At 42.2% G+C, this 18,187-nt stretch overlaps 1 protein-coding gene across 1 annotated transcript in view; it reads right to left on the reverse strand.

The window, feature by feature from the left end:
* Positions 1-18,187, reverse strand: part of KCNK2 (potassium two pore domain channel subfamily K member 2) — a 209,381-nt gene that overhangs the window by 110,705 nt on the left and 80,489 nt on the right. Inside the window, exon 3 of the mRNA XM_073628383.1 lies at positions 8,472-8,589. Coding sequence (XP_073484484.1) covers positions 8,472-8,589 — 118 coding nt within the window. The remainder of the gene's footprint in view (positions 1-8,471; positions 8,590-18,187) is intronic.

Consider the following 18,187-nt stretch of genomic DNA (forward strand, 5'->3'; position numbering starts at 1 on the left):
AACTACTGAAGCCCTTTGACTGCTTAGGCTATTTTCTGGAAAAGGTGAACTTGGCCTTTAAAATCAATATGACCCTTAAACCTAACCTTTTCCCTAAACCTGACCCTAAACCTAACTCTTAACCATTGCTTTATGTATGTAGCTACATTTTTCAAATCCTAGCTTTACTACCTTTTCGCTGCCAGGTCTGTACATTGTACGGACCTGACAGTGGAAAATTTGGAAATTCGGAAATTCGCTAATTCAGAAATTTGAAAATTCGAAGATCTAATAATAACTTAACTATTACTAACTATAGGTATTGGAATTTCCTTTCAAATTATGCTGTTAGTTAATGTAACGAATACAAATATATCTGAGGTTACAAATTATCCAATATAACAAATGCCATATCTAAACGAATGTAACAAATTAATAATAATAAATAACAATAATAATAATAATAAAAACTTTTTTCTTCTTCTTCTTCTTTTTTTATTATTAATTTGTTCCATTCCATTTGTTTAGATGCGGCATTCGTTATTTCGGATAATTCGTAACTTCGCATATATTCGTATTTGTTACTAACAGCCAAATTTGAAAGGAAATTCCAATACCTATAATTTAATAGTTAGTTATTATTAGTTAGTTAGTTATTCTTTCTAATTTTTGGATTTTCTTTCTTATTTTCGGATTTTCTAATTTTCTAATTTATGAATTCTCTAATTTTCTAATTTACAAATTTACGAATTTTCGAATTGGGATCATAGCGAAAAAAAAATCTGAATGAAACAAGAACTAACAAATTTTTCGGCAGTGCACATCTCTACATCCTAGCAACAAGGCAGGATGTGGGAGTTTTTCAGCCAAGTTTCCAGGGGGGCCCAAATGCCCTAAGGTACGAATATAAGATTAATGAACACATTACAAAGCTGCACAGCTTTTTAATACCTACTGAAGCCCCTTGACTGCTTAGGCTATTTTCTGGAAAAGGTGAACTTGGCCTTTAAAATCAATATGACCCTTAAACCTAACCTTTTCCCTAAACCTGACCCTAAAACTAACTCTTAACCATTACTTTATGTATGTAGCTACATTTTTCAAATCCTAGCTTTACTACCTTTTCGCTGCCAGGTCTGTACATTGTATGGACCTGACAGTGGGGGGTTTCACCCACAATCCAGTGGCTGCAGCCACCAGCATTGTGTGTAAAACTGACAGGCAGACTGCTGCCTGTCAGGTGAAAGCATTCGCGCTGCCGCCCAATTGCTCACACACCCCTGGTACTGGCGCCCCCCCCCACCCCCCTCCCGCCATGCTTTCTGGGCTCTGCTTGCCCATTTGCGGGCCCAGGACTAACATGGCGGTTGCTGGCGGCTGGAGGGGAAGGAGAAAAGCGCATAAATGCCCGCTCTCCTCCGCTTCTTGTTTTGATCCGGAAAGCAACGTCTATGGTGTCACTTCCTGGGTCAGTGTCTCCATATCCCCAGCTACCTTAGCCGGGAAGTAATGTTTTGCAATGCGATCTGCATTGCAAAACATTCAGTGGAGCCCAGAGGAGACATGCTGGGTTTTTGTCCCCTATGCAATGAAAAAAAAAGGCAAGTAAAAAAATATTTATTTTTTTTTTGCAAAAAAATGAAGTTACACCCAAGCACATAAAATCTCCCCCCCTTCAAAAAAATGTTTTGAGGCCCCCCACCCCCACATATACGCATATACGAACAAAAACACATGCGTCGTGGTGCCTACGTGTGAAAATGTTGATTGCGATACAATTCACTTTGGTGTGTTTTTTACTGACATTGTGCATTTCCTAGACCTTTGCGTTAATAACGTGTGACATAAAAAAATTGGGGCTACCACTCTCTTATTCTCTGGGGTGTCTGCTTTCAGAAAATACATACAGTTTGAGGGTTTTGTGTAATCTTTAGGCCTAAAATTATTTTTTAACATGTGTGCAAAAAAAACGCAGCGAAAGGGTTAAAGGTTGGTAAATGATTATTATTTTTCCTGGGTGTGATAATTTTTCAAATACCACAATCAAAGCTAATTGTGCTGAAAATTATGGTGACAAAATTTATGGCAAAAAAAGGAAAGTGTCCTGTTCAAGGTTTCTACTGCTGATAAGGAGTGTATCCATGAGGAATACTTTTACATTATTTTTACATTTTGTACACATTCTAGTGATTAAAATGTTATGTTCTGCAGTCTCAGTAAATTATTAATTGACTCCTTTCTGCATCTGTGTGCTCTGACATGTCAATGTTCCATGCCTGGGCTGGTTTATTGAATCAAAAATGTCAAGCTCTTAGTATGAATGCTAACCAACTGAGAAATGCTCAACAGAAGGTAAATGGTATGTACAGTATTTCCATTTCATCAGAAAAATATTACAGCAGAGAGAAGCACAGAGAAAAAAATATGAAGAAGCATGTAAATAAACTTTCCTTTAGCTACATGTTAAAGTGTATATCTGGGCAAAAAAAAAAAAAAAAAAAAAAAAATATATATATATATATAGATATATAGATAGATAGATATAGATATATATCTATATACATATAGATATATATCTATATCTATCTATCTATCTATCTATCTATCTATCTATCTATCTATCTATCTATCTATCTATCTATATATATATATATATATATATATATATAGTGTCACACTGCCCCAAAAAAATTAAGGAACACTTTGAAAACACATTAGATCTCAATGAGGAAAAATATCATGCTGGATATCTATGCTGATATGGACTGGGTAATGTGTTAGGAACAAAAGGATGCCACATCGTTTGATGGAAATTAAAATGAGCCACCTACAGCGGACTGAATTCAAGGACACCCCGAAAATCAAAGTAAAAAAAATGATGCAGCAGAGGCTAGTCCATTTCGCTGAAATTTCAGTGCAGCAACTCAAAACGGTACTCGGTACTAATATGTTTGTATAGCCCCCACGTGCTTGTGTGCATGCCTGACAATATCAGGGCATGCTAAGGAGACGATGGATGTTGTCCTGGGGTATTTCCTCCCAGATCTGGACCAGGGCATCACTGAGCTCCTGAACAGACTGAGGTACAATCTGGTGGCTTCAGATGGACTGAAACATAATGTCCCAGAGGTGTTCTATTGGATTTAGGTCAGGCAAGTGCGGGAACTGGCTGCTTACTCTCGCCACATGAGGCTGTGCATTGTCGTGCACCAGGAGGAACCTGGTCATGTTTTCAGGCATTGCATTATTTTGCACAGGTGATTTGAACTGTTTTTGACTTGAAATGTATTAGCTGATTGAAAGTAAAAGTTCAGTTGGGCTTTAACCACCTCCCACCCGCGCTATAGCCGTAAGACGGTTACAGCGCGGGCCTTAATTGCCGGGGGGCCGTCAATAGACGTCTTTCCAAGCATACGCTGTCAGCTGGGTGTGCGTAGTGCGCTCTGTGATCATCGAGTTTATAAGGCCTCTTACCACGTGATCAGCTGTCAGCCAATGACAGCTGATCACGTGATGTAAATAGAAGATCGGTAATCAGGTTTTTTTCCAGCATGAGGGGAAAACAAAGCCAATCACCGGCTTCTGTCAGAGGGATATTAGTCCCTCACACAGAGAGCCGCTGCTGCCTTGTCTGTGCCCCACCAGTGCCACCTATCAATGCCCACCAGTGCTGCCAATCAATGCCCATCAGTGCCTCATCATCAGTGCCAACGATCAGTGCTGCCTATCATTGTCACTTACCAGAGCCCATCAGTGCCACCTGTCAGTGCCGCCTATCAGTGCCACCTATCAGTGCCTTCAGTGCCGCCCATTGGTGCCAACCTTTAGTGCCCATCAGTGCCACTCATCAGTGCTACATCTTAGTGCCCATCAGTGCCACCTCATCAGTGCTGCCTCATCCGTGCCCATCAGTGTCGCCTTATGAGTGCCTATCAGTGCAGCCTATCAGTGCCCATCAGTGCCCATGAGTGCAGCCACATCAGCGCACATCAATGAACTAGAACAATTATCTGTTTTCAAAATTAACAAACTATAAAACTGTTTTTTTTTTTTTTTTTTAATTTTTGGTCTTTTTTAGTTTTGATTAAATACCACCAAAATAAAACTCTATTTGTGATAAAAAAAATTATAAAAATTTCATTTGGGTACAGCATTGCATGACTGCGCAATTGTCAATCAAAGTCCGACAGCGCTGAAAGCTAAAAATTGGCATGGGCAGGAGGGGGGATTAAGTGCCCAATAGGCATGTGGCTAAGAAAGCAGAAAACCAGTGCTGACTAGTTCCAATGTCCCTAAATAAATAAAAATCACAGAAAAGAAAGACCCACACCCCCACAACTACACACATTTCTGGTACTCAGCAAATTCATAGCAGTCTAACAGAAAAAAGGTTATCAGACACAAATATATAACATTTTCCCATAAAAAAATATTTAATTATTCAATCTTAGAATGTTATAATGAACTTAGGAGTTTATTCTTGTCTTTAACCTAACCTTGCAGTAAGCCCCCTTTCACACTTATGCCCTGTACACACGGTCGGATTTTCCGATGGAAAATGTGTGATAGGACCTTGTTGTCGGAAATTCTGACCGTGTGTAGGCTCCATCACACATTTTCCATCAGATTTTCCGACACACAAAGTTTGAGAGCAGGATATAAAATTTTCCGACAACAAAATCCGTTGTCGGAAATTCCGATCGTGCGTACACAAATCCGACGGACAAAGTGCCACGCATGCTCAGAATAAATAAAGAGATGAAAGCTATTGGCCACTGTCCCGTTTACAGTCCCGACGTACGTGTTTTACGTCACCGCGTTTAGAACGATCGGATTTTCCAACAACTTTGTGTGACCGTGTGTATGCAAGACAAGTTTGAGCCAACATCCGTTGGAAAAAATCCTAGGATTTCGTTGTCGGAATGTTCGAACAAAGTCCGACCGTGTGTACGGGGCATTATACAACTTGTCCCACGATTTTGGACTGCAAAATCGCATGACAAGTCATTCTCCATGATTTTGAATGACTACCTTCAAAGTAGTTTCTGCACTACTTTTTTTCTGAAGTCGGATCAAGGTCGGATTCCGTATTAACTGATCCGACTTTGGCATGCGACTTGTGCATAAAGGGGAACTCCACGCCAATTTTTTTTTAAAGAAAAAACCGGCATGGGTTCCCCCTTCATGAGCATACCAGGCCCTTCGGTCTGTTATGGATTTTAAGGGGAAACCCACGCCGAAAATGCGGCGTGAGGTCCCCCCCAAAATTCATACCAGACCCTTATCCGAGCACCAGCCTGGCCAGTCAGGAAAGGGGGTGGGGACGACCGAGTGTCCCCCCTCCTGAGCTGTACCAGGCTGCATGCCCTCAACATGGGGGGTGGGTGCTTTTGGGGCAGGGGGGCGCCCTGCGACCCCCCCACCCCAAAGCACCTTGCCCCCATGTTGATGAGGACAAGGGCCCCTTCCCGACAACCAAGGGGCCCTTGTCAGGAAGGGGCCCTTGTCCTCATCAACATGCGGCCCCCCCTGCCCCAAAGCACCCACCCCCCATGTTGAGGGCATGCGGCCTGGTACGGCTCAGGAGGGGGGCGCTCGCTCGTCCCCACCCCCTTTCCTGACCAGCCAGGCTGGTACTCGGATAAGAGTCTGGTGTGGATTCTGGGGGGGACCCCACGCCGTTTTTTCAGCGTGGGGGTTCCCCTAAAACCCATACCAGATCAAAGGGCCCGGTGTGCTCATGAAGGGGGAAGTCGTACCTCAAGTCGTGGGGCAAAGTCGGATCCACAGTCGTATGACAGTCTTGTCAAAATCGCGGCTGTGAAATCGCGGCAAAATCTTGCGACCTTGGAGTAGCACAAGCGTGAAAGGGGCCTTAAGCTGTGCTTTTCCCATGCAGGCGCAGATCAAAGTCCTGATTGACTGCAGTGCTATGTCGGAGCTACTGCTCCAGATGCTACTGACAGGTGGTGATGAAGCAATGCGACACCTTCTCACTGCCTGTTTTAAACCCATTTTTGCCAACAAACATGCTACAACTGCTTTGTGTTTGTGGCGCATCCCCATTGATTTGCATGTGTAGCGTTTAGTGAGATCACTACAAGTTGGGTCATCTTTGCCACTGGCGCGAAGCATTGTGGCATGTGAACACTTCTGTCTACTGCCTATTGCAGCTTATGAGAGTGGTTGGCAGGTAACAAAAATGCCGCTCAACATTGAATTTTTGCCCCCCTCCAACTGAAAATCTAAATGAGGCCTAAGGGCCTAAAAGCTGTTTAAAGGTCGGTAAAACCCCATAGTTCATTGCGGTTCACGACCGGTTTCCAAATCACTTAAGTGGCCCTCACTCTTCAAAAGGTTGAGCACCTCTGCATTAGAGATAAGAAGGTAGACAGGATGACAACTTACTGTTGGGAGGTGGAGCTGAGCTACAGAGAGAAAGTAAAAGTGAAACTGGGAAGCTTCGGGTACAAATTTAGATGATAAATTACCCCACAGTGCTTGCAGCTACAGAGGTCAGTGAAGGTTTGTCATAAAATGTATTTACTGCTTGTTAAGAATGTCCATAGTGTGGGCACAGGTACAGGTTACACTCTTATATCTCAAGTTTGTTACATGATTATTAATAACATGGTTGAGTACATAAAAAATCCATTTATATGATCAGAACTGATATTTAACAGTGACAAGAACAAGAAGAGCACACAGTTTTAACTTGTGATATACAGTAATTTGATGGTATAAAGCCAGGGGTGAATAGAGAATATGTAAGATATGTGGCAGATAAAGAAAATCAATTTAAGTGGCTTTTTTATTTTCTACCTAGCACACCAGCATTTTTCAGTGCTTAAATCGAGATCCACACACAGAATGAACAGGCTGCATGCAATCTCATCCAACTCATGGCTGACCTCTGTGCTATGTGCTTCTTTCCATAGGGCCTCCTATGTTTCCTTTCTACCTGGAATTGTGCTATCATGTACCATTGTGGTAAAGGTAACAGGATGTAAATGTAGGCATTGAGTGATATGAGGAAATGTGATTCAGGGCTGTATTCAGACATCATGCTCCTTTAATATATGCAGTGGATGAAGCCTTTTGTGTGAAATGAATATTTAGTGAAAACTACTATGTACTCTTAAAGGTAGCATACAGTCTGCACTATATGCAAACGTTTTTCTTTTTTTTTTTGAGAGCAGCTAACAATGATGGTGGCCACAACATTTGGCCAATATAGCAAACAGGGATAACAGTATTGTATACAAAGCCTTTTTAATATGTATAGACCTGCAAACAAGTGATGGTTTTCTGCTTCCTGAACTTCAAAGAGCCTTTTAACTCCTCTCAACAATCCTGACACCTCCTTTTATTAGGTATTTCCACAACAGTCCAGAGGTGGACAGAAGAAAGAACCTTCGTGGGGCTGCCCCTTCCCCCCTTGCTTGCCAAGCTGTTCTTTTGGTGTCTGACACTGTAATTAAAGCTATTCTGGCACACTGCCCCTTTAAGGTTTCTTAAGTCTTTTCCCAGGTGATTTGTCCAGCCATTGGGAACACCTGGAACTTTTTGGAAAGAGACTATTAAAAGGAGTCTGGGTTCGGAAATTATCCTTTTTGGACCTTCTAGCAACAAAATCCCTCTCTCCCACCTGTTGCAGTATTTTTAAGTGGTTTTCTGCCGCCCTGGATCCAGGGTGGGCGTTTGCTATATCTCAGGAATATGCTTAAGTTCTCATAACTGAATTTAGTTTTCGTGTCATTTATCATTATTGCTATGTTTTTGGTCAATCAATAAAGTGCCACGGCCATTTCATGCCATTGGGTTGTGTTTCTGTGTCTTTAATGTTTAATAGATTTAAGGTTGGTTGGGGTTGCGGCCTGCAGTCCCCAAGAAAAAATAAGGAATACATCTACCATTATGGTAATTACAGACCTGTGAGTGAAATGGACATCTCTTGCCTATAGAAATTACTTGAGGATACTTATAGGTTTTGCCTACACAAACTCTTTAAAGTGAGAGTCTTGGCACAAAAAAAGTCTAAAAAGCTCCTTGCAAAAGAATCTGAATAATACTTACCTCTCTAGTAGATGGTGACTCCTATTGTTGCTCTCTTGAAGAGCTACAGTAGTTGAAAAGCTTTTAGAATCAAAGTCTTTGGGCATGTGGAATGCCTGAGTCTTCCACTGTGGGGTTCCATCCACAGGCTCCTATGCTACCACTTTGTCCTGTATTAACATGGGAACCAGAGGATGGAATCAAAGCAAAACACTGGAGACACAGGCATCCTGCAAATGTGTGGCCGATATGAAAGATGAGGGATCATCCACCATAGCTCTTCAAGACATCAAGATCAGGGTCACTGCCTGCCAGAGAGGTCCGTATTCATTTTTTTTTGTTTGCAGGAAGCCCTCTTTTGTACATTATTTTGTGGTGACAGTTACTTTAATAACAATTTTAATAAAGAGATATATAAACACAAAAGCAGGTCCTACCTATTGTGGTTATAACAGTCCCAGCAAAGAAGAACGAGCTGCCCAAGTCCCAGTGGCTGTTTTGGCTGGAGCCGTTTCCCAGAGGTATTATTCCCGCATTAATGGCAGCCATTACATGCTGTAGGTTTGAAATAAAGTTGTTAGAACAAGGCAGTAATGACAAATGAGACATCGTTTTCAGAACACAAGCTGGCTGTGGACCAACAGTGTTTGGCCGTAGTCAAGTACACAGTGGGTGCACTGTCGAAGGCCTATAGAACACAACGTGCCTTCCCAGAAGCTATAGAGATCTGCTCCATTTACCTTAAATGTCACCTTCTGGTGGGTCTAAGGGGCATTTTAAAGAGCTTTTAAAAAGGACCTTAACTTTTGGAAGCTGTACTCAAAAAAAAGGTATGCATTGTACTTATCATCAGTTATGTCTGTAGGCTCCTTACAACTAATTATTTCACCATTGCTGAGCTACAATACCTTGTTCTGAGTGGTGTATATTAGAGCTGCACGATTAATCGTTAAAAAATCGTGATCTCGATTCAACCCCCCTTTACGATCTCTATACAGAATTTCATGATTCAGTCATGTAACAAGTGTAGAGAGTTCTCTGCTCACTCAGCTGTCAAAACAAAAAAAAAAAAAAACAGACAGCGTGCCAAGTTTTTCACAACATTGTCCAAGCTGGTAGATAACAATAAACATTGTAACTTTTCGTTCTTAGATCAAAGGAATGAACTTCGGTTTGTAAATGAGGGAAGTTTAACCACTTAAAGACTAAACCTTTTTCTGCAACTTGTTTCTTACAAAGTTGAAATCAGTATTTTTTGCTAGAAAATTACTTGGAACCCCCAACCATTTTATATATATATATATATATATATATATATATATATATATATATATATATATATATATATATTTTAGCAGAGACCCTAGGGAATAAAATGGATTGTTGCAATATTTTAAGTCACACTGTATTTGTGCAGCGGTCTTTAAAATGCAATTTTTTGGGGAAAAAAAAATACACTTCAATGAATTAAAGAAATAAAATAAACAGTAAAGTTAGCCCAATTTGTTTTGTATAATGTGAAAGATGATGTTACGCCATGAGAATCATGAGGTAATGAGGTACAGCTTCACCTCCAGCTATGAGAATAGTGAGTGGCACAGTACTCACATTACCATTTCTCACTCCAAAACTTGTGAGACTAGCATCAGAAGCGTGTCCTAGATAAACATATACCACAGCCAAATATATTATAGGCTACAGAACAGTAGTGCCTAGGGACAGGAAGTCAAATGCTATTTTTCAACAGGAATTCAGGACAAAATTGTGAATTTTTAGGACACTCCTTAGACACAATTAACATTTCTAGATATTCCCTATAAGATAGTAAACTCTTTTTGGGGACAGGAACCTAAGCACCATGTAATTAACCCCTACTATAAGAGATTAGCCTGGGAGCTGCTGAATCCGTTGCAAGCTGGAACACAGCATTTTTACACATGGCCATAGCTTGAAAGAATAAAGTCTCTTTTACAAACAGATTCCTCAGTCCTTTTAGTCTCAGCTGTCCCTATTTTACCTCTGTTGTATAGACTACTATAAAAAAAAACATATTATTTAAAGTACATCTTAAAGGGTTAGTTCGCCTTTACAAAAAAAACCTGCCTATGCAGATTAGGGGTGTCTGTATATAAAAACAAACTGTGCAGCTCTGACTAAAGTCGAATAAGGCCCTTGCTATAGGTGTAGGCCATTTACATACCTCATGAAGCCTGACTGGAATACTCCCAGAAAGTTTCGAAGTGAGGCCTAGTTCTTAATGCTCCCCTCCACCATCACAGGAGTGAGCTTTTTCTTTGATTCAAACCCCCTCACATGCGTTTTCTCTCCCCTGATGCAGTAGCTCTGTGCTCAGAGTTTTTAGAGCTCACTCCTGTGATGGTGGAGGTGAGCAGTAACAACCAAGCCTTACTTAACAAGTCTTAGCAATGTCCTGAGAGTATTCTAGTCAGGCTTCATAAGGTATGTAAATGGCCTACACCTATAGCAAGGGCATTATTCAACTTTAATAAGAGCTGCACAGTATGTTATTATCTACAGATGCCCCTTGTCTGCATAGGCAGTCTTTTGGTAAAGGTGAACTAACCCTTTAAGTTAAAACGTTTTTTTTTTTTTTTTTTTAATAGAGTTAAAAACCCTACAGCTTTGAATATGAAAAAGTTTATTGCTCTAAACCAAGGGTGTCCAACCTTTTGAGCTTCCTGGGCCACACAGGAAGAAGAGGAATTGTCTTGGGCCACACATAAAATACACTAACAATAAGAATAGCTGATGAGCAGAAAAGTCAGGCAGATCACAAGATAACAATCACTGATACAGATAATGTACTTAGCTACCGTGTTTCCCTGAAAATAAGACCTACCCTGAAAATAAGACCTACTGTTATTTTCGATAAGGGCTGAAATATAAGCCCTACCCCTAAAATAAGCCCTAGTTTAAAATGCTTGTAAAATCCCATAATCCACTCTATTACAGTAGTATATAATGTACAATATGTGTGTTTCTGTAATATAATTGTGCCAAATACCTTCTGTACAGCGCTGTTCGGTGCTCAGCTGAATTCCCGCTGCTCTCCTCCCAGCTGTCAGCGGGGGACCCCCCCCCGTACAGTGCTCAGAGTAGGGAAGAGAGCTCCGGCGGGTCATGGAAGCGCCGATCGGCGCTATAACAAAGGTATTTTTCACAATTATACTACAGAAATACACACATTGTACATTATATTTTACAGTAATATAGTGGATTATAGGATTTTACAAGCATTTTAACTCAGTTCACACTGGGGATTCCTGACAGGCAGTGAGGGAGAGGGGAAGAGAAGACAGCACATTACATGATAAGAACTACCCCGAAAATAAGCCCTACTGTGTCTTTTGATGCCAAAATTAATATAAGACCCTGGCTTATATTCGGGGAAACACGGTAAACTTCATTTTTTTGTAATATTTTTTATCATAAATGTAAAAAGAGGGCAACATAAAATAAGTGTGATTTTTGACACTGTTTTTGATAGACTAACATATCCATATTTGGTTGGATGGATATAGTAGCAATTCCCAATTAATTCTCAAAGTGCTCATCAGATATTTTGGTTCTAATGTTGCCCTTCATGTGCTTCAGCCTTGAAAAAAGTTGCTCACAAATATAGGTGCTGCCGGAAACTGATGACATGAATCAGACAAGATTGTAAAGAGTGGGAGATTTTTCTTTGGGAAGATCAAACTGTCAATTTTTTTCTTTGGCTGCATTTTTACAAAAAAATTCCAAAAAAAATTCTAAATTTTTAAGTAAGTTTACCATTTTGTGTTGGGCTGCATTCACAGCCGTCTTGGCCCGCATGTGGCCCATTGGCCCCAGGTTGGACACCCCAGCTTTAAACTTTCGGTCAAACTCTTAAACTGTTGCATTTGCTATTTCGAATTGCTGAAAAAAAGGAAAAGGCAGCTGGTAAAAATCATCATTATTTGCATATGCAAAAAAAAAAAAAAAAATCTGCATCTCCTGGTCCTTTAAACAGGGGATGTTGCAGGAGTGTGTCCTCCACCTGTATTTTGTGTGCTACAAGGTGTCCCTAGTTCCCGGGAAGTTGGGAGGTTTGCACAACACTGCTTTTGGTTTCAGATGACATTGCATTCAATGTTTTAACTGCAGAACACAAAGCATAAGATGTGCCTGTTCCATGACGGTTGCTAGGCAACTTGAGCTATGCCCCCTAAAACCTGGCATAATGTCTGCTACAGGCATGACAGCTGGAGAGTGTAACAAATTGTATTGATCTAATGCAGAAATTACCAAAGATATAATATATCCAGAAAACTGCGATGTACTTCCAGTCCTCTCATCCACTTCCATCTGCCAGACACGTGATAGAAATACATAACCCCACATATTAAAGCAAATTCTCACTCTAAATTACAAATAAGGAATTCTTCCTTCATTCTGCTCATGAACAACAGGGGAAGCCTTTAAAAGAAAATTTTAATCTTTCCAATACTTTTTTTTTTAAACATGGCAAAGAAATCAGCTTGTACATAATGTATACGATTAAAAAAAAACATGGAGGCAACCATATTCGCTCATTATGTAGGCAGTATTGCCTAACTGGGGTTCCGCGGCACCCTGGTGGGTAAACTAGGGTTGTAAGGGGTGCCATGATACTACTAGTATTTTTGCACAGCATCATACATTTCCATGGTACAGGTGGACCGGCCATCAGCACCATCAAAACACATGACTCTGATCCAGGGCAGCCCTAGAGCTTTCAGAAGGGGATGGACTCTGATGTGAAGGGGGTGGACGGGGGCAGGGGGAGACTAAGGACTCTAACCCTTGGTACACACTAGTGTGGCATGTTTGTGGGCACACATCACGGGTACAACAGCCCATTCATTTGCATAGGCTGCTGTACCTGCGTGAAACGTGGAGAAAGAAGTCCCTTGTACTTCTTTTAAAAAATTGCACAGAACGTAAATGCACAGTGCTGTGGCACCATGCTGTTTGGTATGTATGAAAATGCACCGTGGGTGCTGATGCGTGGGGGGGGGGGGTGCCACTAGGAATTAAAGAAAAAGTACAACATTTTTCTGTGCAAGTTGGAAATGCACACATTCCCTACCTGCACTAATGTGAACCTAGGTTGGCTGAGGACTCTGATGTGAAAGGGGGGAGGGGGACTGAGGACTCAAGATTTTGCATACTTTCAAAGGGTACCATGACTAGAAAAAGGTGTGGAAACACAAATGTATGCTATAACATAAATTCCTCAGACCTTCCTTTTATGATCCAATGTAAAGACCTCTATGACAAAATGTAATATTTTATGGCTGAAATCTAGTTAGCCGTAAAATATTATTATGCAAAGTTTAATCTGGGGGGGGGGGGGGTATGTACTCCCAGTCCCACTCACTTTTGCCAGTTGTCTAATTGGAGCCTACACATGGTCGGAATTTCCGACAACAAGCTCCCATAAAACATTTTCCGTCGGCAAATCCTATCGTGTGTATGATAGGATTAGAGCTCACACACGTGTGTTTCATTAATGCACTGTAAAACCTACATTTTACTACTTGTTAATGCAAATGCATAGCAATGAATGTACCATAATGTGTCACGTTGCATTGCTATTCATTCTGAGTAGCACCCAAACATACTTACACAATGTACTGCAGCACATATGCATTGTAATCCACCACAGCACAAAGATATGAACTATCTGTGAATTGCATTAAAAGAAAACTGTGGCATGCAGAATCGTTGGTGCATTGTGGTCCATTCAAAATGAGTGGGCTTCTTAACACACTGTGCTTAAAACACGCAATAATACGTGTGTGTTATCTTAATACACAGGTGTGAACAGGCCCGGAAATAAATAAATCATTTTACTATTTACTTTTGGTGTATTAACTAGGGTTGCATCGATACCGTGTCAAATGCCAATACTAAGCATTTGCATGAGTATCGGTACTCGTGCAAGTGCTCCGATACCTGAAACTGATACTTTCAGGCTCGGTTATATCATCTGTCAGTGGGATTCCTCCACTGACAGCTGAAATGGAAAAAAAAAAGGGCAGCCGCTTGCTTAACAACTGATGACTCATTCAGCTGTTAGAGGAGTTCCCCTGCTCACAGCTGTCAAAACAAAAAGAAAACAAAAAAACAGCCAATGTTTATCAACAGCATTGCTCAGCTGCTAAAAGAGACAGATAAAAAGAAACATTGCGTCTTCTTTTCCTGACATAAGCATGACAGCATATACACATGGGTAGGCTACACCCCCCTGCCCAATTCCAGGACCGGTTATGCCACGTACACACGATCGGACTTTCCGACAACAAAAACGTGGCTTTTTGTTCGAAGGTTGTTGGCTCCAACTTGTCTTGCATACACACGGTCATACAAATGTTGGTCAACAATTACGAACGTGGTGATGTACAAGACGTACGACAAGTCGATAAAAAGGAATTCAATAGCCAATGCGCCACCCTTTGGGGTGCGTGAACTTTTGTGCGACGGACTTGTGTACACACGATCGGACAAAGTTTTGTTGGCGGAAAATTTGAGAACCTGCTAGCCAACATTTGTTGGTGGAAAGTCAGCCAACAAATGTTCGATGGAGCATACACACGGTCGGACTTTCAGCGAACAAGCTCACATCCAACATTTCCCGTCGGAAAATCCGACCGTGTATATGCGGCATTATACTATTTAAGTAAGTCACCTCCCACCAGGCAGCATTCTCCTTTTTTTTTCTCACTACGCAGACGGTTATGCCACTGTTTACATCAAGAATTTTTTTTTTCCTCACCTTGCCGGATTCACCTGGCCGAGCAACACAGGTTCAAACCTCTCCTGTGACGATGCTCCCCGCTGTAAAGGTCGTAAAGCTCCTAGATAGGGTAGGCCTCCCCCCTCATATTCCAGATATGGAGAAGTGCAGGCAACTGGCCATCAGGTTAGCTATGGCTACATGAGCTGCTTGATCTGTGTCAACCGACCGCCCAGCACGCCACTGATAATGTTAGCAGGTCCGAATCATACATTTTTATATCTGCTTTGGGGGTCTGTCTGGGGTGGCTGCCCTCTCCTAAGATGGCATCTGCTCTACTTCCAGTGGCCGGACCGGGCGGCGATCGCCAAGATGGCGCCCGGGGGACTTCCGCCCAGCAGGGTGGAACAAGATGGCGTCTGGGACAGAACCAGTGGACCAGAACTAGCAGCAGCCCAGATGATCCCCATGGTTAGACCAATGCAGGGGGAGGGTTCCCGCCCTCCACCAGCCTTTATCTGCTGCGAAAGGGCAGAGCGCGGTGCGCCGACAAGAAATATGAAGGCACGGGGTACTAGGTGAGCTGCGGTCCTTGAGACCTCTGAGCATAACAATTGGCTCTAATGGCATTGATTATCCTTTGCCTCCGAAGTGGGAAACCTGTCAGCGCCACAGAGGACTCTACCAGGATAGAGGTAGGAACTACATGTTTTAATTACAATAATCCTCTAACTTTGTTCTGTGACTGAGTGGTTATTGTCTGTAGCTCCCTTAGATTCAATGATGAGCTCTCCCAGAGACCAGCCATGTAACCTAAGGTGAGGGTCAGGTAGGTACAGTATGTATATCTATTATGTCTTCACAAAAGAGTGCATATCTAATAGGCTGCAATCTTTTCAGCCCTTATCAGCAACAACGTCCCTCCAGAAACAAGGACGTTCTGCAGCGTTACGGCCCAAGCTCAAGCCCTAAAAGGTCAGCTGCGTACTCTAAAGCCCACCAAGAAGGCTGACATAGAGCAGAACACACACGCTAGGAAGATTCCTCAAATACCTTTGCTTTGCAGTATGAGACCAGCACTTCCAGTTCGTATCTTTGGCCTTTCCACTTCAATGAGAACGTTCTCCAAAGTCCTGCTTCCAGTGAATGTCATCTTGTGCAAACAAGGCCTACAAGCCTTTCACTATTTAGACTACATCCTGCTGGTGGCACAGAATCCGCAGACCTTATTGAACCATCAAGAGATCTTAGTCCAGACATTACGAAGATTTGGATGGATCATCAGTTGGCAGAAAAGCCAACTAAACCCCACCCAGAGATTTCTATTCCTGGGGGCAATCCTGGATACCAACAAGAATACAATAGAACTTCCTGCAGAGAAGGCATCAGCCCTCATAACCAGGTTCGAGGGAGTATCAAGGCTGTTCTACCTCCCAGCATCTTGATGCCTAAGTCTCCTAGGAACACTGTCTGCCACGATTCCGATGGTCAAGTGGGCGCGCTGGTGGATGTGGACCTTCCAGATGGGCTTCCTCAGACAATGGGTGGGTCATTCTACTCAGCAGTAGGGATGGGCCAAACACCCCCCAGTTCGGATCACACCAGAACATACCGAACAGGCAAAAAATTCGGAAGAACGCACAAACACCGTTAAAGTCTATGGGACACGAACATGAAAAATCAAAAGTGCTATTTTTAAAGGCTTTTATGCAAGTTATTGTCATAAAAATGTTTGAAGACCCTGGTCCTGCCCCAGGGGACAAGTATCAATGCAATTTTTTTTTTTTTTAATGACTGTTTTTTTGGGAGCAGTGGTTTTTTAATGCTTAAAGTGAAACAATAAAAATGTAATATTCCTTTAAATATTGTGCCTGGGGGGTGTCTATAGTATGCCTGTAAATGCATTTTTCCCGTGTTTAGAACAATACCACAGCAAAATGACATTTCTAAAGGAAAAGTTGTCATTTAAAACTGATCGTGGCTGTAATGAATTGTTGGGTCTCGGCAATATAGATAAAACTCATTGAAAAAAAGAGCATGGGTCCCCCCCCCAGTCCATTACCAGGCCCTTTGGGTCTGGTATGAATATTAAGGGGAACCCCGAACCAAAATTTAAAAATATTTCAGTTTTATTGTTTCACTTTAATCATTAAAAAAATCACTGCTCCTGAAAAAACGTCCGTTTTTAAAAAAAAAGTTGATCGGATTTTGCGACAACTTTGTACGACCGTGTGTATGCAAGACAATTCTGAGATTCTGCTCTATCCTGGTTCTCTGGCTATTTATCACAGCGCTCCTTCAGTGTCACCTACAACTCTGTCTCCTCCTCTCCATTGCCCCTTTCTGTGGGGGTCCCCCAAGGCTCGGTTCTTGGACCCCTTCTCTTCTCTATCTACACCACCTCCCTTGGTCACCTAATAACTGCCCACGGCTTCCAATACCACTTATACGCTGATGACACCCAAATCTATCTGTCTACTCCTCACCTCACTCCTTCAGTCTCCTCTCGCATTACTAACTTACTAACTGACATATCAGCATGGATGTCGCACCACTTCCTTAAACTAAATCTCTCTAAAACTGAGCTATTAATATTCCCCCCCGCCCGTGCCCCCCTCCATGACTTTTCCATCAAAATCAACAATGCAACCATCAGTCCCTCCCCTCACGCCAGGGTACTAGGTGTAATCCTAGACTCCGACTTGTCATTTCAGCCTCAAATCCAATCATTGTCAAAAGTTTGTAGAATCCACCTCCGTAACATCTCTAAAATTCGCCCTTTTTTAACAAATGAAACCACCAAGCTCCTCATTCACTCCCTTGTTATCTCTCGCCTTGACTATTGCAACTCCCTTCTCATTGGCCTACCGCTCCATAGGCTATCCCCTCTTCAGTCTATCATGAATGCTGCTGCCAGACTTATCCACCTTACCAACCGCTCAGTGTCTGCCAACCCTCTACTTCAATCCCTACACTGGCTCCCAATCACCCAGCGAATTAAATTCAAAATTCTAACCACAACATACAAAGCCATTCACAACTCTGCCCCAAGCTACATCACTAATCTTGTCTCCAAATATCACCCAAATCGTCCTCTCCGGTCTTCTCAAGACCTCCTGCTTTCAAGCTCTCTCATCTCCTCCTCCCATGCTCGTCTCCAGGATTTCTCCAGAGCCTCTCCCATCCTCTGGAACTCGCTACCTCCATCTATCCGGCTAGCCCCTACTCTTGCTACCTTCAGGCAATCCCTGAAAACTCATCTCTTCAGGAAAGCCTATCACGTCTCCAACTAATCTCCTACCACTTCCACCAGCTCATTCCCCACAGTTACAACCTTTTGTACCACCTGCCCCACCCTATTAGATTGTAAGCTCTTCTGAGCAGGGCCCTCTT

This window comes from Aquarana catesbeiana, linkage group LG04, assembly GCF_042186555.1.
Source record: "Aquarana catesbeiana isolate 2022-GZ linkage group LG04, ASM4218655v1, whole genome shotgun sequence".
Taxonomy (NCBI): domain Eukaryota; kingdom Metazoa; phylum Chordata; class Amphibia; order Anura; family Ranidae; genus Aquarana; species Aquarana catesbeiana.